Source organism: Pituophis catenifer, unplaced genomic scaffold, assembly GCF_029215685.1.
Source record: "Pituophis catenifer annectens isolate HBS135680 unplaced genomic scaffold, rPitCat1.0.hap2 SCAF_2, whole genome shotgun sequence".
NCBI classification, from domain to species: Eukaryota; Metazoa; Chordata; class Lepidosauria; order Squamata; family Colubridae; genus Pituophis; species Pituophis catenifer.
Window position 1 is genome coordinate 72751320 of NW_027256882.1, and position 27012 is coordinate 72778331.

Here is a 27012-nt window from a genome sequence, read left to right on the forward strand (position 1 = left end):
AACCATTATGCATATATTTAGCTTGTACCAGATGGAATAAAAAGGAAGCATCTGGAACCAATTGTTTTTGTTTTTCAATCACTTTGACTAACCCTGACAAACACTAATTCAGCTTCATCAGTTATGCTTGAAATGGACTCAATTCAAACAATTAATTAATGCAGTTAATTAAGAACAATTGTGGAAGCATCCAAATCCTTCATGGCTGTGACATAATAACAGAAGAGGAATGAGCACCATAATTCAAAACTTTACTATGACATTCTAGGACTCATAAGTATTTAAAAACAGCAACCCTTATTCTATACAGATACTCCTTGATTTACAACTATTACTTTAGTGACTGTTTGAAATTACAGCAGCCTGAAAAAAGTGATTTATCACCATTTTTCACACTAACGACCATTGTAGCATGGCTCAATTGTGGATATTATTTGAGGACTACCTGTATGAGTTAGCTAAAACTAGAACAAACAAAACTCTACAGCAGAGAAAAACTACCAAAACTACTGAACCTGCTGGAAAGATTCAGTTAATCTTTCAGCCAGCAATCCAAAGGTACCTTATAACGGGATGGGGCAACCCTCTGATAGCCCACCTGCATTTAACAATTGAAATCTTAAACAAGTTCTGAACATAGGAAGAAAAGCTGCTTTTCTAGACCAAAGTCAGCTTCATAAAATCTAATGTTGTGATAAATTATTTAGACTTTCAAGTTATCAAGTTAGCAGATGCATGGCTTTGCATGATGAAATGACTTCACTTCAATTGTGTAAACTCATATTTAACAGACATTTGACTTTAACAAACACTACTTCTTCCCAAACATTTTGTTAAATTCAGGATTTTCTGTTACTATTTGTTGTTGTTCAGTCACTAAGTTATTATTCTGAGTCAGCAAATAGGCTGGCTTTGGGTAAAATTTTCAAATACTAGAATTTTTCATTCATTGCTTTATATAAACAAACTCTTTATCATTAAGGCTGCAGCATGTTTTCACATCAAAGTCAAAGTGCTTCCTTCCATAGTTAAAACATCTTAAAATAAATTATAAGAATTATCAGAATATAAACAGCTGATTTCCGTTAAATTCTAGAATTAATAACACTTTTTCCAAAAGCTAGAATAGTAATAAAATGTAGTTTAAAGACACAATATTATTCCTTTTAGGAATTAAGAGTGTAAAGGCTTTATCCATAAATTTACAAATAACCCTGACAATTATAAACTCTTTTGTCAGTTTGAACTTCTGCGGTGTATTTGAGCAGCCAAATGTTCTCTGTTTTCAAAATAGCTGTAAATATACTGCACTCATGATGAGGCAACTGACATGTCTCCTTGCATTACTTGACCACAATATCTATCTCCACCTCCTTCTTAAAAGATAAATTTGTGTCAAATCATGTCATTTGTTTAACTACAAATTTGTTTAATTTCCAGACTTGTTCTGAAATATAACTGGGAATCTATGTTTGGCACAGAATCTTAATTGATCAACATAAAAATAGGCCTGTAGCCATATATTATTTTGTGCAACATCATCGTTCTGTTAGATAGACTGCCAACCTGTGCCACAAGATCCACAAAGATCTTGTGGTAGACCTCAGCAAAGACAGGGTTGCATAGTTGCACCAACTGACTGAGGCATATTACTTAGCAAGGTTATTTAGATCTGGGAGTAATCATCTAACAAAAGCCAGCACTTCTTTTCTAACGAAATTTTGCTATAGTCATCCTATAGAATGTTTGCTTCAATGTATTACTAACGCACAAATATTACTTTTCCAAGCTCTTTCTGCATCCTTAAAGTTCGCTTCAACACGTTTTTGGATAAATGACATAACTGACAAAATTGTTATACTGACAATTAAGTCCCAGGAGTGGAGGCCCTCTCTTATACTTCACAAAGCACATTGCTTATAAGTGAGGTCATCTCTTCTTCCTCATGTATGCGGAGAGAGAGGGGGGGAAAAAAACCCAGAAGCTGGAGATGAGATCAGTTTGCTTTATTTCAGCCTTGACTGAAATGATGTCTTCAGAAGCATCTGAAAACTGATGCAAGTGTTCCAGTAAGATTTTATTGGCAGCTATTCTTGCCTATACATGCAAATGTGTAGCCTCTTGCTCAAAATTTCTATTCATTTCAAATCAGGCCATCTTAAGTACTTAGGGATCTTTAATTCTCACCAGATTTGAGGGGACTTTGGACAAGATTCCAGAGGCATTTCACTACACAAGCCACCACCTTTGAAAAAGGTTGCTGCATCCAGTGTTCACTCAGAATGTTTAACTCAGGGAACTGGGAAAACAAAGATGAGTGACTATTAAAATTAAAAGAAAAGGTGCCTTAGGATTCTAACTTGTATTCAAACAAGTCCAACCCAAACAGCTCCAACTGTTTCTCATTATTTATACAATTATTTGAACTTAAATCCAAGATTTTGAAGCAGACCAAGATGCCTTCTCCTCCCTGTCATAGCACCTGCCCTTTGGAACATCATCCCACCGGAGATCCAGACAGCTCCCACCCTGATGACATTCCAAACATTCCTGAGCATTTGGCTGTTCTGCCAGGCCTGTGGCTACCATGGGTGTCAATCTCTGTTCTTGTACTTGGACGTGGTTCTTTTCCTTTTTTTAATTGCAAGTCACTCAGGGTCATTTTGAGTCGGGCAGCCTCTAAATTTAAATAACTTCTTAAAAAACAAAGCATATTATCAGCCTGCTCTAGAATTCCGCTGGAAAATATTTATTCATTCAAGAAAGAGAATACGGGATATCATGAAACTACTTTTTAGTGTCCCGTAAGTAGAATGTAATGAAGTATATAGACAGTAAAACAGTTCCCCCCCCCGACTTTACAGTCCATAGGTAAAACCCTTGGGGGGGGCTCCCTAATTGTCCCTCTGTTCAGAATACTAAATGTCTATCTCTATCCAATCTAAACTTACCATAGGAAAATGCTAGAAAAAATAAAATCCATCCTTAAGTTTATATGAACAGCTTTTGTTTGTTTCCACTAAATTGCTCTTACTAGCCATATACTGTCTTCTATAGAAAGCAGATACTCTTTCAGTCTGATATTTCAGAAGTAGCAGAACAAGACTAAGCAGAGAATGCTGGATCTGTGGGCTTTGCAGCCTACGCTCATTGCAATGACATCAACTCCATGCCTATCCATCTATTGCAAGTAAATGTTTTAGTATGACTAAAGACTTTCCAACAGGACAAGAACAATTCTGCTTCAAAGCAAAGCTGGAAGGAGCACCTCCGGTATCATACGCTCAATTTCATCTATTTGAAACAACAGACCTTGACTGCAGCCCAGAGTTATCTTTAAAAGATGTTTGGCTCAGAGTCTATGGACAATGTTAAAGCACCGAAATCGTCTTAAAACCAGCTGCTGCCTTCTCATTTCCCCTCCAAAAAATGCTTTCTCATTTTTCTTATGTCAAAATATATGGTTTGAACAGATACCTATTGGTATGTATAGCTTATATGCAGAAATCATAGCTCTATGCCAGAAACAGAAAATGAAGACCCAGCAAAAACATTTTTCTAGTTAAACTGGTTGGGTGCATTATCTTTTGTGTCTATGTAGCAAATTTTCAACTGCTATTTCTCCCAGACCTCATTCAAAGAAGAAAAGTAGGAAATGCCTATTTGGCATTTCCTGAACTGGAACTCATTACAACTTGCTTGATTCAGGCACAATGTAATATTGAACTTCCATATCCTTTCTTCAATGGCTATTTAAGTGAATTTTTTAGAGTTCAATGCAAGAGCACATTAGCCCCTCTTATTTTCATTAAAATGTAGGAAGGTCACTTTTAGCTCTTGCCAAAACATGATGATTCAAATTTTAGGTGACAGTCCGATTAAAAACAAACCAGAGGGCTGATCTTATACAAAGAGGCAGTTGAATAATGCTCATAAAGAATCTTCAGCCCCCTTCTATGCTAGATTTAATTCCAGTCTTACCGCTGTAGGACAGCAGATTATCACCGAACATCAGAACAATTGATCCCAAGGGAAAAGGCAGAGTCTATTCAGTAACCACTCCAGGACAAGACACTGTTAAAACACTGTTGCCAGAAATGGAGAGAAACACTGGAGAGAAATTCAGAAGAGAGTTAGGGTTTGGAAACCAACCCCAGAGAAGAACACTTTGAGGATGTAGGCATATTTAGCTTACTTTAAAAAAAGACAATGTGATAGTGATAGGGTGATGTGATAGCAGACTTCAAATTCCTGAAGAGCTTTTGCTACAGAAGAGGGAGTGGATTCCCTAATGATTCCCTGCAGGGCAGGACCAGAACCAATAGGTTAACAAAGGAGTAGGAAGAGATTTCTAATCTTACAAGCTCTTAGTCAATTGTGCAGACTACCTACCATGTATCTCCTTCACTACAGTTCTTTAAGCAAGGATGGATAAGCAACTGTCAGAAATGATCCAGTAAATTCTGCATTGAGCAGGAGATTGGAGTAAATAACTTCTAAGTCTTTCAACCTTATTATCTGAAGATTCTATGATTAAGAGGCGCACCAGTAGCTAAGGAAGTAAAATTCCTTAAGCTACTCCTGGATGTATACAAAGAAACTTAAGATACTGAAAACAGGGGAAGCATATCCTGTCTAAGTTGAAGTGGATTTAAAAATGGTTGTGCTTCCCATACTCCACCTTCCTTAGTGGCTTATGCTCTACAGCCTCCCTCAGATTCAAAAATATAGTATTTTATTTTAATGAGCACCTATCAAGATATCTGCCTACTGCTAGTTCAAAACTCTTCAAATACTCATTTAGAATAACCAATCTTGGTTCACCCAGCCCTAGGAATCATATCTTAATAAAAAGATCTAGGAAGCTTCCAGGTTAAAACTAACATCTTCAGTATTAGCAAGTAAGTTTCCTTACTCTGTGTATGTAGATCAAGATACATCTAAAGCAGTTGCCACCAACAGAAGCCTGTTACAGATAAGTAAAAAGCTATTCAGATATAGTTCAGTCAAGTATCTTCTGTGCAGCACACGCCAAGCATTGAAGGAGAGTGGATAGGTTTCAAAGCCAAAACCAACACTTTGGAAATAATCAAAACTGATTACTGTTCGGGGAAATCCTTGACTGCAATGTATACTTTGATTCACTTTTTCCATCTGAAACCATCCACAGTCACAACATGAACAAAACTGGCAAAAGGAAATCCCATTCATGTAAGAATGCACAGTTCAGCCAGATTTTATCACAGCCAAAGAAAAGCATTTTGAAAAAAATAACTCTGAACATCCTAAATTCAAGGAAAACATTTTACAGTTTATAGTCTGTTACACCTTTTAAAATTGGTGCCATGAAATACTTCAAGTTATTTTAAAACATCTTATTCATGATTATGCTACAAACCTGGAACATGTTAACACCCCAAAATAATTTTAAATCAGCTAAACAAAATCACAAATGATGGTTCACTTACATTATTCATATTTTATTTACACATAAGCCATGGACTAAAGAAAAAATGAATCTTAATACCTCCTTCAAAAAAAATTAGATTACCAACATTGTTAAGGCAAAAGCAGCAACAGATTTAATTATAGTATTTCTTCAACTTTATCACCAATACTACAATACAGGCCTTGATATTTTGCAAATAATGACATACACAACCATCCTGTTTTTCAGCTGCCTTATCATCTAGCGCTAGAGGAAATCCAGATGTTTCCCTTAACAGCTGGCAGCCTTGACACATAACTGAAGGACAAGGGTTATTCGTCTACTTTTATATTTAGTAGTATAAAAAAGATGCTTTAGAAACTGAATTTCTAAAGCATAATTCACATAAGACAATATTCTGCCAAGTAAAGTTTGTTTGTGGTAATTAAACTATTTCTTAGCAGTCACTGGTTGTCTCTGAAGGATAGTGTAACCATCTAAAACCTGAAGATACAGCATCAGAATTAAATGGATTCAGATGGACATCTCTTTAGAGTTAAAATAACACTGAATTTTGAATCCCTCTTTCCCATGTATGTCATACCACTTCATCTGACAAATAAGCTACAGGGGGATTCCAAGCATGGATCTACATTAACACTCCAAGAGTATTTTGAATTATGTCAAAATAGTCTCTTCATACTAAGAAGCAATAAAGGGAGCTACATTACTGAAGATAGCAATCTATTTCTTAGATATGAATCCTGCTTTTCCTCCAGGAGCTCAAGGCAATATGTCTAGCCTTCTTGCATGCACCTCTAGCAAGTCAGTCTTAAAAACGAGAAAAAACACTTTTTAAAGTTTTCTCACACTGATAAATGAGATTATTCAATAGAGTACCTGGGATGGCCAGACTTACACTGCTAGTTTCGAGCAGATAAGAATGCTGGCATGAGGCCCAGTTAACTTGCTTGATCATGGAGGTTACTGTTTGCTCATTCCTTTGAAGTATTCTCAAAACACAGTATAAAGTGAGCCTGATACACACGCATACTCTCTTTCTTTCTGGGTGGTCTCTATCTTTGCAGAAGTCCATGTTTTTCTAAAAGAAATTCTCCTTACAAACCAATCAATTAAATTTTGTCTATATTAAACCTCAACACAGTTGTCAACAATGAAAAACAAGACACAGGCTCACTTCTTCTCTTCCCCTATGTCTACATCCAGATTAGTATAGCAATAGCACTTAGACTTATATACCGCTTCACAGTGCTGTACAGCTCTCTTTAAGCAGTTTTACAGAGTCAGCATACTGTCCCCAACCATCTGGGCCCTCATTTTACTGGCCTTGGAAGGATGAAAGGCTGAGTCAACCTTGAGCCGGTGAGAATCGAACCCCTGGCAATCAGCAGAATTAGCCTGCAATACTGCATTTTAACCACTGCGCCACCGCAGCATTCAGGTACTTTGTGCCAATGTACAATTCAACATGCAAAGTGTAAGCAGGTTACATGGAAACCAGCCCATATACATAGACATTCCGTACAGTAATCCAAACACAATACTGTACAGTTACAGACACTGATGCAATACGAATTGTATATGAAATATTTTATCTTTGATATGAAAGTAGAGGGCACTCAACAAATGATGGGAAAAGATGAATATGATACACAGAAGACAGCTGAGAAATTAGAAGGAGTGGTGGAGGGGACAATGCAAAATAAACTACAAAAAGATAAAAAGTTAAAAGCAGTGACATCTATAATATTAAAATGTTAGGAGTTAATTAGTATATAAAAGAATATATTACAATTATAATGCATACATTAAGGTAAGAAGTTGGAAGATAAAAATTTTGTATATGTAATTGTATTATTACTGTGAACACTGTGTGAAAAATATGTTAACCCAGTCATTACACTGTCCCCCAAAAAATGTTGGTTGTTAAAGAAAAACTGCAAATAAAACTTATACAAAATGTTTTATCTTTGAACACAGTTCATCTATGCTTTTAGACTTTTAGACTTTTTCAGTCTCAAATAAGAGGACAATGGGTAGCTATTACTAAATTTAGCAGCAGCCTTTATTAAAATTGAGCATCTCATTAGAATCCTAATTTAATCTATTTAAATCTATATGAAAGAATGTATAAATTTAAGAACATAAAAGCCTCAATAAATAAATAAAAAAGGAATGCCATTAAGAAACTATATAAGATCAATTCTGATGGGGAAATATTTTCTGAGAGGCATCAGTATGAGCTTTAACTCAGCATGATTAAGGATTTAGTCATCGGCTAATATCAACCACTGAACCTTGTCCCTTCCACAGGAAGTTTACTGCATTTTAAATCTTTGTTTTAGTATCTTAAGTGTTGAGTTGTCCTTTATAGTGATAATCCCTACATAAAAGTTCTCCTCCATAAAAAAAAACACAACCCTTTACAGGAAACAGGCAGGAGACAAATCTGCTAACATTCCTTTCAACACAGAATCTTAAGATGTAGCATATGTTTTGGTCAAACTGGCCAAAGGAAAACAGAATTTACTCTATGCAATTTGCTTTCTGAAGTAGAATCAGCAAAGCCATTTTCATGCTAAACTCTTGAGCTATTACAGCTATAACATTCTGGCTAGCTTATATAGTATTTCCATTTTTAGCTTCAACATCATCATTTTAGCCATTGTCTATTCAATGCAGTATGAAGGCCTCTTCTGCATGTTTCCAGTCAATATGGTCCTGAGCTTTCTTTTGCCAGTTGGGCCCGCCATACTTGCTGATGTCGTCAATCCATCTTGTCTTAGGTCTCTTTCATGGACACTTTTTATCAAGTGTTTATGACTGCCTTGGTCCACTTGCCATCAGTTCTTCTTGCTATGTGAACAGTCTATTTTCACTGCATTCCTTTATACCCCTACACACTGGAGCTTGAATAAAGACATTAGTTCACAAGTCTGATATAAAGTAAAAACTATGTTCTGTACCGAACAGAAAAAGTCCTTTTTTCTCTGAGCCAAAGGGCTTTTATACCAATCAAAGAATTTCCACTAAACATTGACTTCATTATCAATATTTCTTTGCACAGAGCAGGGCTTCCTCCATTGGGATCAATGGCCTAAATTGTCTCTTTCAACTCTATGATCCTATGATTAAGAGTTTTCTACCACTTCTCACATGTTGACATAAAGGGACTATGTATTTCTTAACATCTTCTCCTGACTTTCTTACCATGTTTTCCCGAAAATAAGACTGGGTCTTATATTAATTTTTGCTCCAAAAGACGCATTAGGGCTTATTTTCTGGTTAGGTCTTATTTTTGGGGAAATACGGTACTAAATGCACCCATCTAGCTGACAATCTTAACTGAGGCTTATTTTGGAGGTAGGGCTATTACGAGCATCCTGAAAAATCATGCTAGGACTTATTTTCCGGTGGGGTCTTATTTTTGGGGAAACAGGGTAGTAGTTACTCACAGATGGATGATAAATAGGCCATAGGTGAATAATCTTTAACCTAATGAGTCTTGGGGACTGGTAGCTGCGGTGAGTGAGATGCAAAGGCAAGTAGAATCAAGATTTTCCAGGCGTATGTGTTAAGTCTTAGTTCTTAACATTCCAGTTTTCATGAATGTCCCTCCTCAAGTTGGGAAATATTACCAATTTTGAAAATTCACACAATCAAAATCCAGCACTGGGATGAGAAAGCAGTCAAGATTTCTCTCTCACACACACACACATACACACCTACACACACTGGGGGGATTCATTCTTCTCCCTTACCTATAGGTTGACTCAAAACATATCAAATTCCAAACATGGCAATTTCTATCCTTCCTCCCTTCCCCAAACTGTATATCTGATATCATTCTACACTGTAATAACTAACTCTACTGTTACCTAGATATTTCAGTATGTATAAATATAGGGCGTGAACACTATCTGCCAGTAATAAAACCACCTTCCTGATTTAATCTATACCAGTTTTACTTACTAAGGAAACTGCATATAAAGAAACCCATAAATCAAATATTTCAGTTAAACAACTCCACCCAAAACTTTAGTTAAAATACAGGTTGATTCTTTAAACCAAAATGAAGACTGGAAGTTGCTTGAATAATAAATTAATTGCAAAATAATTAACACACCTTAGCACACACCCTGCTGAGCCACTGATAAAAGTACAAGTGCTGCATGAATGGACTACTAAAGTATTACCATGGAGTATCAACAATGCTTGATACTCCATGGTAGCCTTGGTAGCACAGTGGACTAATGCACTGTTATTAACATCTGCTGCTTGCAATTACTGCAAGTTCAAATCCCACCAGGCTCAAGGTTGACTCAGCCTTCCATCCTTTCAAAGGTAGGTAAAATGAGGACCCAGATTGTGGGGGCAATAAGCTGACTTTGTATAAATATACAAAAGTATGAAGGCTATTGCTTAACGCATTGTAAGCCGCCCTGCGTCTCCAGAGAAGGGCGGCATATAAATTAAAGCAAAAAAAAAAATGCTTATCAATAATCCTGGTAGAATGGCTCATGGCAATATGTTGCATGATATAATGCATTTTCTCTTTTATGAAGAGTCATAGTACTCTTTGACAAAGAATTGCTTCTTTTGCCACACATGACAGCATAGGGAAACACTGGTCACCAAGACAGTAGCTAAACATATGTCCCTCTCAGGAATATGTATAGGTAGTCCTTGACTTACGACCATAATTGGGATCAGCATTTCTGTGGTTAAGCAATGCAGCCATTAAATGAGTTGCGTCCAATTTTACAACCTTTTCTGTCATAATTACGCTAATCTAGCTTTGTTGGAAGCCCCCTGGGGAACATGGCAATCTTATGGTCTCAAGATGCTGCAATGGTTGTAAATACATGCTGGTTACCAAGCACCCAAATTATGATCACATGACTGCAGGGACACTGCAGTCATGTGATCATAAATCACTTTTTTCCATACCGTTAAGAATTTGAATAGTCACTAAATTAATAGTTCTAAATTGGGGACTACTTGTAACATTTACAATTAGCACCTCATATTGAGAGTGTTACAAGCCACTTTAAGATTATAAATTAAGGGAATAACAGAAGGATGCTTTATTCCATTTTACTGGAACTTGTTCACTCATTGCAGACATGCATCTTACTTCAAAATTTTAGTCCAACCACTGATCTAACAACTATTATTTTATTGGTCACAAAAAACATCCCTGCTATGTTTACAGCAGGAAAAGTTTCCATATATAAATCTGGCAATGTACAGTTAATAAGACATATCACAATCTGAACTTGAAAAGTGGGACCCCCAATCGTGCATCATTCTGTGTTACATTTAGAGGCATTACCACTTCTATAACATCCATCCACTAAGCTTATATTTCTGATCCACTTGTGAGCATGAGAAAAAAGATAAGGTGATAAATCGTTCACTTCATGCAAGTGAACAAAAATAGTTCAGTGTAATATCAGTTATTAAATTTGATAGCTAGTCATTAACTATGCTTCCAGTGCCAAAACACACAGGTGCTTAATTATTACTTTATTTACTTTTCAACAAAAAACAATTTAATAGCCTCTTATGTTGTGTGATGCAACTTTCAATTTGAAGGGAGCTATTGCATTTTAGATGAATAGTCCTACACAAGGGCAATACTAATAGAATTTATTGCCTAAAATGTACATCAACATAAGTGAGCAATCAATATATCTCTGTGTGTGTATGTGTGGGGAGAGAGAGAGAGAGAGAGAGAGAGAGAGAGAAAGAGAGAGAGAGAGAGAGATAGAGAGAGAGAGAGAGAGAGAGAGAGAGAGAGAGAGAGAGAGAGAGAGAATGCCAAATGTCCCACTTGATAATAACACATAACACATTTAACTTTTTGCATATATTTCAGGAATTCTGGTAATACTAAACATGGTTTTGAACATGGTCCAATGCCAAACTAGTAAAATAACCTAAACGGAGGTAAAGCTGCATACTTATTACAGCACTTATAAAGTTTTTCTCCTTGGCCTAGGCTGTAAATCTACAGACACTTACCAGCTTCATTGAATTTAGTGTGCTTTAACACTAAACAGACATGATTGCTCAAGCTATATCATACATTACTCAAGATCATACATTACTTTTGTCCCAGGAAAAAAAGGAACTAGAACTTGAGAAAGAAGAGGCAGTCATGAAGGAAAGATCCATAGGAATCATTTGTGTGACTTATGTACCCCACTTTTCTACTTTGCACATATGAAAGGAAGCTAATAAAACAGTTACTTTAAAGTTAAGTACAAACTAAAGCTAGTAATCGGCATTAAAAGCTAATGGAAGTGATGCAACTGAAATAGCCAGGATCCAAGCCACATTAGGGCTTTGAAGGATAACATTAACATCTTATATTGTACCAAAAAAGATCAGGCACCCCAGAGATGTAAGCATCTGCAGGAGAAAATTACGATATCTTTGTGGCATCATCACATACTTTCCACAACTTACACATTTGAGTCAAACATTGTGACATAAGCATGTAATTGTAGCATTTGTATGGTGACCTCACTGCACAAACATCATCATTTTGACAACACTGCAACTTGTCATGAATGCCATCGCATATGTTCCTTATACTTTGCATCAGTTACATTATATATTTCATACTGATTGCAACTTAAGGACTTTTCCTAAATGTGGCAAGTTGCAACAGTCAACATAACCAAGGCATGGACAACAGTTGCCAAGTTTGATAAGTTTGGAAATGGCCACAATTGACTCACTAAATGTAACTGTACAAATGCACTCCTAGCCACAGCGGCTATCTGTGAACCTACTGACAGTTGAGAATTCAGGAACTTGCTTTTTCAAGGTTAGTAAATTTCCATCCAGTCTCCTAATTCAGTTTCTTATTGATCAACAGACTCGCTCTCTCTTGTCTGGATCTAATTTCTCCTTGTTCTCCCACACGGAGTCAATTATTGAACAGAGAAAAAACATTCAAGGCTACTTCCTGAGAGACAAATGACAAGGAACTATATAGCTAGTGCCATCAGATTTTTTAAAATAAATCTTCAAATAACCGCTTCCCACCTGAGACCTGAGATTGTAATAAAGTGGATAAGGAACTACCTTGATATCATTTCCTAACCCTTAACCTCATGCTACAAGTCACCAGTAAATGGCACTGAAAAAATAAAGTATATATTTTAATTTTATGACTTAAGGTAAGTGTGCTTTAAACATTTCACAATACAGGTAAGTCCTCAAGTTACAACAGTTCATTTAGTGACTCTTCAAAGTTACAACGGCACTGAAAAAAGTGACTTATGACCATTTTTCACACTTACAATCGTTGTAGCATCCCCATGGTCATGTGAACAAAATTCAGATGCTTGGCAACTGGCATGTATTTATGACAGTTGCAGTATCTTTGAGTCATGTGGTCACCTTCTGACAAGGTTGCAAATGGGGAAGCCAGATTCACTTAACAATCATGTTACTAAGTTAACAACTACAGTGATTCATTTAACATGGGGAAAAAAGGCCGTAAAATGGGGCAAAATTCACTTAACAATGGTCTCCCTTAGCAATTTTGGTTTAAATTTTGGTCTCAATTGTAGTCCTAAATCGAGGATTACCTAGTAATAGTTTTCACAGGCTTTAAAATCCAATAGATTGGTATTCTATAGCTTCAAGTTCTAACTATCCAAGATATGATATACATGCACATACCAAGTTTTACAGTAATCATAATCCCAATTTTAATGAGGGCTTAAGCAGCCACTCCCAATATAACGTAGAAGATGCTGAATACTTAGTGAAAGACACTCCTCCACCTTAATAGTTGTGTCAAGTTTCTGCTAGTTATAGCAGCATAAGTAGCGCAAGAGTACACATGACTCCTATTGTGCAAAGTGCCAACTGAGGTAACAAGTTATTCTACTGTTAATATTTAAACAGAAAAAGGAGAGTGAAGTAATTTCTGGAAAAGCAAGTTTATAGCAGCTGTCAAAGATATGTTTCTACAAGGAGACTCCATCTGAGCTCAGCACAGTTTCCCTGCTTCAAAACATATGGGTTACATACAGAGAGCCAGCATTCCTTCTTCTATACTTCTCCTTGAAGCCTCAAGTCTATTTATACAGACACAACGTCTCTAAAGTTCTGCTTCAGGTCTCTAATTCAAGGTCACGTTTTGCTCAAAACAACATAGTTTTATACCCTGGAGACACAACTGAAAAGAGAACCAACTAATATCCTTAGCTAGAATTCAGACAGAACTTTCAATTCATCAAACAGGGTAACAATTGTTAAAGAGGTATGTCTCAGCTCCCCACAGACAAGTCCTATTTTCCTTGTAAACTCATCACTTTCTATGCTACTACTCAGCTTTTCGGTGGTAGCAGCAAGAGTGTCAGGCCTCTGCCACTTTGTCAAAAAGCCATTTTCTCCACTCTTCTTTCCAACCGGGGGAGGGGGCAGAAACAGGGAGAGAAGAGGAGATGGGTTCTTTAGATATCAGTCAGCCTGTACCCACACAATAACCCCATGGTAGCTTTACCACAGGTATGCCAGCAGCAGACTCCTACGACTCAGGCAGCCACACCCGCACACCACCTTAAGCACTGCAATTGCAGGAAGAATGTCCAAAAGTTGTCTGGCAGTCTTCCAGAAAATCACTGCACATTTATCAAGGATGCCTCCCAGCTGCTCCAGCTATGCAGAACCTAAGCTGCAAGTAAGCGGACGGCTGTGCCTCAGGTACACCATCTTGGTATAGCTGCCAGGGCTCCTTTCAGTGCAGTGGTGTCGAAGCTGCAGAGGGCATTTATGACATGTGTCTACTGTAGCACACCTAGACTTATATATAAAATGTCCCTCAAACACTAAAAAAAACCCCTCGGTTCCCCTTTTACTCTCCCTCTGGTTGGTCAAAAACCCATGAGTAGCAGGAAAAGGAGACAGAAGTAGGAAAGAATGGTTCTTTGCTATTATTTTTCCAATCTTAAAAGAATGAGCTCTCCCTGGAATCAGAACCGAGAGCAGAATATTTAGATGTTCTGCTACCAGCTACTGGCACCAAAGGAGACATTCCTCCTACCCTGTCTTGCTCCTCCGTCTGCTTCTGGTGCTGGCAGAAACCCTACTCAGCTTCATTGTAGAGGGAGAGTAGAGGTTGCCAGGGCTCTTAGTTCTTTTTTTAAACCAGCAGTTTTCTGCCAATTCCTGCATAGGATAACCGCACTTTAGCGTTGCCATGTGGAAAAGATACCAGGCTATAGATTTGTTGGGTCTGGAAGGATTTTACTTTTGCTTTAGGCTAAGCCCAGAACATTAAAGACATAGCTATCATGAACAGGAAATCCAAATACACTTCTTCATTTATGTCGTAAGAATTATTAAGCCTGCAATCTAATTCTTCTAACCGTGAAATTCAGGGTTACTGTAAGACTAGTTATTCCTTAGATGGATCTAGGAGAGTCACATGCTTATACTAGGCAATCCCTCATAGTCCCAGGGGGGAACAAAAATGACAATCATGAACTGGTGGTACATTTTAAAGCAAGGAATGGAGTACATATGTCCTCCAAACATTGCTTGATTACAACACAGCCCTTGGTAGCATGGTCAATATCCTCAGTGGGACTCCAGTATCTGTGGGCTCACAGATTTCCTATCCATTCTCAGTGAACTGGAACAGACCAGTTTCCAATTCTTTGCTGTTTAACAGAAATGTTTAAAAACCCCATATTCCCTTTTAGGATGTTATACAAGAGAAACTGGTGTGGTGAAAAGATTTGCTAGCTGCATATCAGTACTCATCATAAATTCCTGAGATAAACATCTGCTCAGAGGCACCTTCTTCCTTAATTTTTTACATGTGTCTCCCTGCACCTTTATTTTCCACTTGGCTCCAATTGGAGGAGTTTAGAGATTTAGAAAAGAAATTAAATCAGTCCCATAAGCTTGAAGTCTGTTCACCTTTGGCCTAATATTTGAAGTTTCATATTGAATTAACTCTCTGATATAATGGGACAAAGTTCACCTACATAGATAATAGCATATTTTGAAATTCAAAATCAAAAAATAGATCTTATTGTAAACTACCAGGAGATCTTGGTAACCAACAAGATAATTTTAATTAATGTTAAAGAGCATTAATTGGTGTAGTGTTTAAAGGTCTAAGGCTAAACACCTGGAGATCATGAATTCCACCTTAGGCACAAGCATGTTGGGTAACTTTGGGCCAGCCATTTTCTCTTAACCCTAAGAAGGCAGCAATAGCAAACCACTTTCAAAACTCTTGCCAAGAAATCTTCCTGGACTTGTTTAGACAGTTGCCAGGGACTGAAAACTGACTCAAAAATACCAAAAAGCCAATTATAAATGGTTTCTGCTCTATTTATTTAGAAAGTTAACATTAAATATGAAGTCACATACATTAATAGCCCTCGGTCTGATTTAACCACTCTTTCTTAAGCAAGACATGTCCTGGTACATAAACACTAAACCCTTATTCTTAGTTTATCAACCCCAATGGTTAACCCCTCACAATCACACAAAGCCAAAGCCAACCAATCAAGCCACTTTTGGGTTTGGCATAATGCAGGATCTGTTTGCTTTCAGTTAAAAGAATTACAGGTATAGGCACTTTAGAACTCTTGCTAAAAAAATTGCAAAAAATTCTATTTGCACCATATTGCAAATAGAAAGTGTAGTACACCATGATTTTAAGGCATATTTTTCAGGGTAAAAAAAATAAGCATTTTGGGGTGTTTTGACCCATTACATCCATATACATCCCTGTCCAATTGTAGAATCTATTTGTGATTTTGGACAACCAAGCTGCCTCACAGGGTGCTGTTGATAGGAAAAACCATGCGTGTTCATCGAACATTTTTCAGAGAAATACAAACATCAGAGATTGCCATTACACCACTTTTTATTATTTTTGAATTGATACAAAGAGGATTTGATGCATGCTTCTCTCCCTGAAGTTTTGAGAGGCTGGACTTTTTACAGTGCAAACTCCCTTACATTTTCAACCCAGAAACCCCAAATCCTGCAGCCCCAAAGGAAAGGGCTCTACCTGCTGGGACTCTACCTGCGTCTCTGGAAATCCTGTCTGCCAAGCTACAGCCACCTCTGCCCTTCCTCGGGATTTGCTCTGACCCCTCTTAGAGCTAGCCAGAAATAGTCTCTGCAATGGCAAAGCCGGATTTGGTGAAGAGATGGAGGAGGAGGGAGAAAGAGAGAAAGGAGCGGATATCCCAAACTTAAAGCGTCTTTCCTTGTCCAGTAGAAACTCCTTGTATACTCTTACTTGAGTGAGTTTGTTACTGTTAAAGAAAACGGTATCCTGGATATCTTATCGCCCACAGCGGCGCCTTACTGAGCTGCTTCAAAGCCAGGCTGGCGGGTATAACAAGCACCCGGCAGGTATCCGCCCGCGAGTGGCGGCTTTGGCTTCCCAAACCTACAGCCCCACCCAGTTCCTCCTGCTCCCGCAGGCGCTCCGACACCTCCGGGAAGAGGCTTGGCAACTGGCGGGACAAAAGTCAACCCACGCCGCCTCTTCCCCACCAACCCCTCAAGCTTTGAAAGGGTCTCAGAGGGTCTTCCCCGCTTTCATGCGAATCCCAAAGCGCGGCTGCAAATATTAGGACTCGGGGGTGGGGAGGTTGTCTCGGGCGGGCAACGCCAAGCTAGACAGCGGGAAATTAGGGTTTCTGGAAGGTTTGCTCGGGATGTAAAACACCTTAAAGCGGGGAAGGAAGCCGCTTGCCTTCTTCAGGCCAAGTGCCACACACCCGCCTGGGAGGCAAGGCTTCATCCCCGCCCGCCCCGGCTCCAGCTCTCTTTGCCCAGCCCTGAAAGTGCGCGGCGAGCGCGCCGAGCTCACCGATGGAGACCAGCTTGATATTCTCCTTCTCCAGGAACTCGAGCGCCACCGAAACGTTCTCCAGCTGCATCTGTCGGAAAGTGGGTCTCTGGTGGTACTTGCGGTACATGCGCTTCTGGCTGAGCACCTCCAGCAGGGCGATGAGGCGCAGCCCATCGCTCAGGTCGAACTGCAGGTTGCCGATGCGCTTGTTCACGCAGCGGAGGTGCTCGTTGCACCAACGGGTGAAGGTGTTTTGCTGAATCCGCTTCCAGGGCGCGTCGTCCGCCAAGTCCTTCTCCGTCACGGGCATGGCCGCGGAGTCCGCCTCGAGGTCGCTACGGCCCTTAGGATACGGGTGCTCCTGCCACCGGGGGTGCGAGCCCTGACTGAGCTCGCCGCTACCGCTCCCACCTCCGCCGCCGCCGCTGCTGCAGTCACTGCGAGCCGCCTGGCCCCGCGCCTGCGTGCTCATGCCGTGGCCGCCCCGCCTTCTCTTGTCTGGGCTGTAACGAGCGGGCAGACCGTCCAACCAACCAACCAACCCGCCAGTCCAGGCCGGTGTCTCTCTCTCGCTCGTTCGCTCTCTCTCCCTCCCTTGCCAAGCGCAGGCGGTGAAGCTGCAGGGCGAGAGAACCCCGCCGTCAGCTTAGCAACGCCAGCCGAGCTGAGAGCCGCTCTGTCGCGCTTCCAGACCCACGTGCCGATCGTACAAAAGGAGTAGCGAGGGCGTCTTTTTTGGCGAGACCTTAAATACCCCTCTCCGATTAACGGATTGGATCCCGGCCAAGGAAGGGGCGGAGCCTGCGAAGAGGACAATCGCTGCGGGGGGGAGGGCGAAGAAAAAAAAAAACAACCCTTGCCCTCCACCCACTTCAGAGGCGCCGCCGCGCTAAGCGTGGGGCAACGCGATGGAGTGCCTGCCTTGTTTACTCCAGAGGCAAACTAACTTTTGTGATACCACCACCACCACCACCTCGGCTGTGGGACTGCAAATTAGCCAGGCCGGCATGTGGTCAGAGGTTAGGATTGATGGGAATTGTTAGTCCTGCAGGAAATACCAATCTTCGCCTTTGGGGAGATTAAATACAAAGAAAGACATTGGTATTTATAACCCTCTGCGACCCAAATATTGGTGAACGGGTGGTGCCCTGTATAAGCTCCTATAGAGCAGGGGTTTCCAACCTTGGCAACTATAAGCCTGGCGGCAGTGGTGAAATCCAATTTTTTTTACTACCGGTTCTGTGGGTGTGGCTTGGTAGGCGTGGCAGGGGAAGGATACTGCAAGATCTCCATTCCCACCCCACTCCAGGGGAAGGATACTGCAAAGTCCACTCCTGGGGGGAAGGATATTGCAAAAGCTCCATTCCCACCCCACTCTGGGGCCAGCCAGAGGTGGTATTTGCCTGTTCTCCGAACTTATTTATTTATTTATTTATTTATTTATTTATTTATTTATTGCGATTTATATGCCGCCTTTCTCCCTAGGGACTCAAGGCGGCTTACAAAATGACAACTTCAATACAAATCACAATACAATACCAAATTAAAATCAGTAACCCAATTAAAAACGATTTAAAATTATACCAGTGTACCCCCAAACGGATCAGTTTAATTGGCGGAAGAGCCACGTCTTCAGCTCGCGACGGAAGGAAAGTAGGTCGGGGGCTGTCCTGAGCTCAGTGGGCAATCCATTCCAGAGGGTCGGGGCTCCCACAGAGAACGCCCTCCCCCTGGGGGTCGTCAGCCGACATTGTTTGGCCGACGGCACCCTGAGGAGGCCGACTCTGTGAGAGCGCACAGGACGATGGGAGAACGGCTGGAGATGGTCCTGCAAGTACCCCAGGCCTAAGCCATGAAGGGCTTTATAGGTGAGCACCAGCACCTTGAAACGTATCCGGAGTGCCACCGGTAGCCAGTGCAGCTCACGCAGGAGAGGTGTTACACGGGAGTATCTAGACGCCCCCGTAACTACCCGCGCGGCTGCATTTTGGACTAGCTGAAGCCTCCGGACACATCCCAAGGGCAGCCCCATGTAGAGGGTGTTACAGTAGTCCAACCTAGAGGTAACAAGGGCGTGAGTGACCGTGGCGAGGGCATCCCGGTCTAGGAACGGGCGCAACTGGCGCACAAGACGGACCTGTGCGAAGGCCCCCCTGGTTACGGCCGTCAGATGGTCATCTAAAGACAGCCGAGAATCCAGGAGGACACCCAAGTTGCGGACCCTGTCGGAGGGAGCAAGGATTTCACCTCCGATCATTAAGGATGGAACCTCCAGATCCCGGGATGCCGGCATCCACAGCCACTCAGTCTTGGAAGGGTTGAGTCTAAGCCTGTTCCTCCCCATCCAAACCCGCACCGCTTCCAGGCAGTGGGACATCACGGAAAGGGGATCCCTAGGGTGGTCAGGGGTGGAGATGTAAAGCTGGGTATCATCAGCATATTGATGATACCTCACCCCAAAACCACGGATGATCTCACCCAGCGGTTTCATATAGATATTAAAGAGCAGAGGGGAGAGAACCGATCCCTGAGGCACCCCACAAGTGAGAGGCCTCTGGGAGGATCCCTGACCCCCCGCCCAAACAGACTGCAGACGGCCCGAGAGATAGGAGGAGAACCACTGTAAAACAGTGCCTCCTAACCCTATCCCCCTGAAAGCCGCTGCAGCAGGATACCATGGTCGATGGTATCGAATGCCGCTGAGAGGTCAAGAAGGACCAGGATGGAGGAGCAACCCCCATCCCTGGCCCGCCAGAGATCATTTACAAGGGCGACCAATGCCGTTTCCGTGCTGTGGCCACGCCTGAAACCAGATTGGTAAGGATCCAGGTAGTCAGTTTCCTCCAGGAATTGAGGGAATTGCTGTGCCACCACGGACTCAACAACCTTCGCTAAAAAGCGAAGGTTGGAGACTGGACGGTAGTTGTTAAGTACGTCAGGATCCAGGTTAGGCTTCTTAAGGAGGGGTCGAACCACCGCCTCTTTAAGCGCAGCGGGAAAGACCCCTTCCTTTAGTGAAGCGTTGACAATAGCCTGGATCCAGTCTCCAGTCACCTCCCTGGCTGCCGAAACAAGCCAGGAGGGACAAGGGTCCAGTAAACATGTGGAAGACCCCAACCTACCCATAATCCTGTCCACGTCATCCAATGAAACAGGCTCAAACTCAACCCAGATGTCTCCACCGAGACTAGGCCCTGTCACCTCAACGGACTCTGTCCAGTCGGAGTCCAACCCGGTCCGAATCTGAGTGATTTTATCTTGCAGAAACTGTGCAAAATCCTCAGCACGGCCCTGTAAGGGGTCCTCCCTCGCTCCCTGATTAAGGAGGGAGCGGGTCACTCTAAACAGGGCTGCTGGCCGATTTTCTGCAGATGCAAAGAGAGTGGCGAAATAGTTACGTTTCGCCACTTCCATCGCCACAAGATAAGACCTAATATGGGTTCTTAGTTGTGTTCGGTCGGACTCGGATCGGGAGGATCTCCAACCACCCTCCAGGCGTCTTTTCCGACGCTTCATTTCCCTGAGCTCCACGGTAAACCAAGGAGCCGCCCGGGATCTGCGTCGGATCAGAGGCCGCAAAGGCGCGATTCGATCCAAGGCCCCCACCGGAGCCTGTTCCCAGGCCGCGACAAGGGACTCAGATGAATCGTGGGCTAAGGAGGCGGGAAATGACCCAAGCTCCATCAGGAAACTTTCGGGTTCCATCAGGCACCTGGGGCGGAACCATCTTACTGGTTCCACACCCCTGCGACGGGGGGTGGCGGAGGAAAAGTCGAGTCTAAGGGAATGATCGGTCCATGACAGAGGGTCAATAGATAGAGTCCCCTCCCCACGATCATTTATCCACTGCCCAGAGAGAAAAATAAGGTCGAGTGTGTGTCCTCCAATATGAGTTGGGCCCTGTACAATCTGAGTCAGGTCCATGGCCGTCATGGAGGTCATGAACTCCCGCACCAACTCAGATGACTCACCGGCCGATGGCAGATTGAAATCTCCCACAACCAAAAGGTTGGGGAGTTCCACCGTCAATTCGGCTAAGACATCTAGTAGTGCGGGCAGGGCTGAGGCCACGCAGCTGGGGGAGAGGTACATGATCAACAGCCCAGACTGAACTCCAGGGTCCCATCTCAAAAGGAGGGATTCACACCCGCCAACCTGAGGAACAGTGACCTCCCTAGGCCTAAGACTTTCCTTAATAACTACCGCCACTCCTCCGCCCCTCCCCTGGAGTCGTGGCTGGTGTAGTATCCGGAAACCTGGGGGACACAAATCCACGAGAGGGACACCGCCCTCCGGCCCCAGCCAGGTCTCAGTGATACAAGCCAGGTCCGCGTCCTCCTCGTCTATAAGATCTCAGACGAGGAGTGTCTTGTTCACCACGGACCTGGCATTTAAGTACACCAGTCAGAGTCCAGGGCTCCGCACTCTGTCACCGTCGGGGGAGCAGGATGAGCTGAGGGGGCAGGAGGGCACCACCGCTTGAACGAAGCGGCGGCGCCCTCCTAGCCCCCCCCCTCCCGACCTCTGCGTCTCCCAACTGTCACAAGGATTGGAAGACCCTCTCTCCGCTGAGCCTCTTTGTTCCCTCCTCCTCCCTCCCTCCCCCCACAACCATCCGACGGGCCCAATTGAACTACTCAAAATTTCCACTACTAGTTCTCCGAACTGCTCAAAATGTCCGCTACTGGTTCTCCAGAACCTGCTGGATTTCACCCCTGCCTGGTGGACTTCAGCTCCCAGAATTCCCCAGCCAGCTTTGCTGACTGGGGAATTCTGGGAGTTGAAGTCCACCAGGCTTAAAGTTGCCAAGGTTGGAGACCCCTGCTATAGAGCTCCCATATTTGGGAGCCAAAACCCCCCACAACTGTTAGTCTCCAAAGAAATACAGAATATTCTTAACGAACATCAGGTTATTTAGCTTGGAGAAACAGCCCAGGTATGTTTTACCTGGAGGAATTATGGGATATATGACTAAGGGTTACATATCTTTATTTCATGAAATATATTTTGATTTTTACAAGTGTCATAAAAGTGTATTGATTTGTGTGTCAAACTAAAGATAGCAAGCTCTCAGAATACAGTAGAAGAAGCTTTTAGCAGAGGCAGTTTATTTTAAAGGTATTGGGGTAGGGGAATGTCATTTGCTGAGATCTCCCGTCCTGTACCAGTTATTAAATCTGCAGGCCAGAGATGCTGCTTCTGATTTGGTACTGGAGGTTTTCTTTTTCTATTGTTTCTCCAAGCTAAACAACAACAGAAAGAAAATACAGTAGTTGCATGCCAGATTCTGTTGGATGGTGCTTTTGTTTCTAATAAAAAGCAAAGTAGATCACTCAAGCATAAAGCCTGTTCAGTTCTGGTATAGAAATGATACTCTAACTCAGAGATCACAAAAATCTGCAAGCTTTCAACGTGCTTCCCTTCGTTAGGAAAAACGCATTTATTTAATACAATCTTACCTTGTAAGAAGAGCTGGGATTCTCAAAAGCTTGCTATTATATTTACCTTTTCTTAAAAAATGTCTTAAAAAATTCTTGTCCTGATATGGAGTTTTCTCCCTATGACCAGTACAGATTCTTTGCTTTTTGTAATGCTGGTGAGAAAATTCACAGGATGATCAAAAATATTCGCATAGTAGGTCAAAATTGTAGATGGACCAAATTCCTAGTACAAGACCAGCATAACATAAGGAAGACATGACATATTTTCAGTAGATTGAGGTATCTATCGTCTTCTAGATTTTGAAAATACGTAGCATACTACACAATAAGTCAGGCATATGAGGAATAATTAAACATTTTTTTCCATTCTTAAAAGTTGTCACAATGATAATAGGATATATTTTATGCTATTTTAAACTGCATTCCTGTTTTTAAAAAGCAAATCCATTGGGTTAACACAATCTATTTATTGGTGAAAGAAAATATAAAGTAAAAATTAATCATCTTGCTGAAAATATGAAAGATTAAATTACTGAACAATTGAAAATGTTTTAATGTATCGACAAAAAGAATACTGTTTCAGTGTTGGGCGTACCTTGTCTGGAAGTTTTTCCAAAGCTGAAGTGTCTGCTAGCAAAATACTTTTCTGAACTTGCATATTGTACCTACTGTAGTTCCTTTTATTACATAATTTGTTTTGCATGATGATTGTCTAGTCTTGATTTTAGTGATTATTGTAGTCACTCTGACCAATGTAAAAGCCTATGTAAATGATGCTAAATTGATTTTTTTAAAAATGGGACCTGTATATTCATTAATCCTATCTGTTTTTAGAGTGAGCCTAATAATCATCCATGGGAGAGCCCCAAAATGTGCTGGTTTCACCTAATTGGTAGACTCTGGTTCCTCTTAAATTTAACTTTCCATGACACAGCCAGTCTGTGGTCCCTTTTTTTATATTAAATAGATAGATATTTTTTCTGTTGAATTGGCTAGTAAGATATTCAGGCCTGTTAAGGTACTTGATTCTACTCCTTAGACTTCTTTTTTAGCAAGATTGCTTTCTATTTAAGTCTATGGATGAGAATGACTAGAGTCTACTGAATCTTGCACTCAAATTCTCATTCTTTCCGAGTTTCCTTTCTGATGCTGAGTTAGTTCCTTGCTCTATTTTTCCCAAGGCAGTTTCCTTAAGAATTGTCTGCAGCGTAGCTGGCCTTTGCCCAAGCCAGATGTACACAACAGATTGTGTGATCAAGTGGCCTATGCAACCGCAGACTGCTCTCTTTCCACTGCAATGTAATGTTGAGTCCCTTGTATTAAAATGAGGCAAGGGGAAATAGATTCCAGCAGCCACTGTCTGAGGTGTTTTTCCTGTCCTTGAGATTTAAGGGACGATGTCATACTTGGATTACTCCTTTTCCTGTCAACAGGCTGGTTAGAAAAGGATATTGCATTTCCTAGCCAATCCCTAAAATGTGGAAAGAGCAAAGTCTGTGAGGTGCCCTTTGAGTTGATGCCAAATCTAAGATGTTTTGGAGATGAAGAGTTGTGGGGTTAAGCAACAGGAGCTACACAGTGTTTCAGGTTGCAGGGAGAGCCGCCTTCTTTTAAAGATTGGATTTGAAGCTGTGGGTATTATTTTCAGAAGGCATCTTTGTAGCTAAAGAAATGAGGATTGGCTATTGCCAGTACGGTTTTGGGTTTCTGTGCTTCTGTGTTATTCCAAATAAACATCTACAAGCATCATGGGACATAACATCAAAATAGCAAAATGTGATTTTAAAAAGGAAAGAAATGAAACAGAGAAAGCAGTAGGTTTGCAAAAGAGGCCTTCTAGAATTATGCTTATACATTCAGCAGTAAGCCAAACTTTCATACGATTAGTCACAAGGTCAACAGAAACTATTCTTGGGAAAGAAGGAATAGATTTACAGTAGGCCATGGACAGTCTTTCCTAAGTTATTTATATAGTACTTCAATAAGATTAGTTGGAAGTGGTATCAGTATCCATTGTATTTCATAATACCTTACAAAACATTTGTTTTCTGAATCTTGATGTTTGTTTGTTTATTTATTTATTTATTTATTTGTCAAGAAGGTATTAGGTAATAAGTATAAACATGGATTGGATACATAAAATAGATACAAATAGAGGAAACATTAGGATAGGAATGGTAGGCACGCTGGTGGTTTTATGCACCTCCCTTATATACCTCTTAGGAATGGTCAACTGTGAGGTCAACAGTAGACAGTCTTAGGTTAAAATTTTGGGGGTTTTGATGAAACTACAGAGTCAGGTAGTGCATTCCAGGCATTGACCACTCTTGTTGCTGAAGTCATATTTTCTGCAATCGAGTTTGGAGCGGTTCACTTTAAGTTTGTATCTATTGTGTGCTCGTGTATTGTTGTGGTTGAAGCTGAAGTAGTCATTGACAGGTAGGACATTGTAGCAGATAATTTTATGAGCCACGCTTAGGTCATGTTGGAGGCCGCATAGTTCTAGGTTTTCTAAGCGTAGAATTTCAAGTCTGGTGGTATCAAGTATTTTGTTGCAAGCAGAGGAGTGGAGGACTCTTCTTGTGAAATATTTCTGGACACGTTCAATGTATTAATGTCCGATATATAGTGTGGGTTCCAGACAGATGAGCTGTATTTGAGAATTGGTCTAGCAAATGTTTTGTATGCTCTGGTTTGTAGTGTGATATTACTGCAAGATTAGGTTTACAACTCTTAATGCCTTTTTGGCGATGTTGTTACAGTGGGCTTTGGCACTTAGATCATTAGATATGAGTACTCCAAAGTCCTTGACAGAGTGAGGGTCATCTACAAGGTGTCCACTCAGCTTGTATTTTGTGTTCTAGTTCTTTTTGCCAATGTGTAAGACAGAGCATTTGTTGGTTGAGATTTGGAGTTGCCAATTGTTTGACCATTCCGACACAAAGTCAAGGTCTTTTTGAAGGGTAGCAGCATTGTCTGTGGTGTTAAATATTTTTACATCATTGGCGAAGAGAATGCGGTTGCTTATAATATGATCGCAAAGGTCATTTATGTATAGTATGAAGAACACTGCCTTGGGGGACACCGCTATTAACAGGTGTAGGGTTTGATAGGGCACTCCCTATTTTGACCACTTGTTGTCTGTTTGACAGGAGTACAGCTATCCAATTATGTAGGGGTCCGGAGATGCCATAGGATTTTAGTTTTAGAAGTAGTTTGTCATGTACCACTGAATCAAAGGCTTTACAGAAGTCTATGTAAATTGCGTCTATTGCTTTACCCTAATTGATATTTGTAGTCCATATGTTCTTGCAGTGTAGAAGTTGTAGATTACAGGATAATTTTTTTCTGAAACCAAATTTTTTATTAGAGAGTAGGTTGTTTGTTTCTAGGTGGAGGGTAATGGAATGGTTAATGATTGATCCTATGACTTTGCAGGTGACACAGCATAAAGAGATTGGTCTGTAATTTTCAACTAGGCTGGGCTCTCCCTTTTTGAAGATAGGGATGACCGTGGCTAGTGAGTATAGTTTGGGTAGGGAGCTGATCCTGAAGGATTTTTCAAAGATTATGCTGAGGGGTTCTGCTATGCCCAGAATGAACACCTTATTATACTGAGGGCTAGCAGACCTGGGCTGTAAAGATCTGGAAAAGATCTGGCTGTGTAGACAAGGAAAAGATAGAGCAAACTCTTTCCTGCCTGTAATATTCATCCAGTTTTTTGCATCCCAAATCTGGTGGCCCTCTCTTTGTCAGTGACTATTTTTAAACTGTATTTCTGCTTTGCCTTGTTCAGATTTTGTGAACAAAATAGTCTTTTTAAATATGAAAAGTTTATTACAATGCTAGCTTATTTGTTGGATAAGTGGGGCATCTGTGAAAAATATCTAGATAGCTAGTTGCCAGCTGAAGCTCATGGTTATTTGCATCCCTTCCATACTTCCTTTCCAGTTGTTCTTCTTATGGAGAAAAACATTGATGCCAAGGGAAATATTTGCTGTTAATTATTGATATTATGAAATATTAATAATACAGAATTTTGATACAAGAAATGAAATTAGTAAACAAATGCAAATATATTTATTTAATAATATCTTTAGTGGGGTCTAAAATACCTTAAAGGAAATGTGTCTCAGCAGATACTGCCTCAGTTCTGGAATAGCTGAAATTGGTAAATTATGGCAACTATTTTTGATGATCCATTATTTACTAACTCATCCATAATGGGAGAACCAGTTGAACCATGGTTGATGTAGGCAACCATGATT

General features: G+C 41.0%; 1 protein-coding gene across 2 annotated transcripts in view; it reads right to left on the bottom strand.

The window, feature by feature from the left end:
* Nucleotides 1-17628, bottom strand: part of FLNB (filamin B) — an 82056-nt gene extending 64428 nt beyond the window's left edge. For both annotated transcript variants that reach the window (XM_070936924.1, XM_070936923.1), the window contains exon 1: nucleotides 17322-17628. In XM_070936924.1, the coding sequence (XP_070793025.1) occupies nucleotides 17322-17613 (292 nt within the window). In that variant the 5' untranslated portion in view covers nucleotides 17614-17628. The remainder of the gene's footprint in view (nucleotides 1-17321) is intronic.
* Between the last annotated feature and the right edge of the window lie 9384 nt (nucleotides 17629-27012).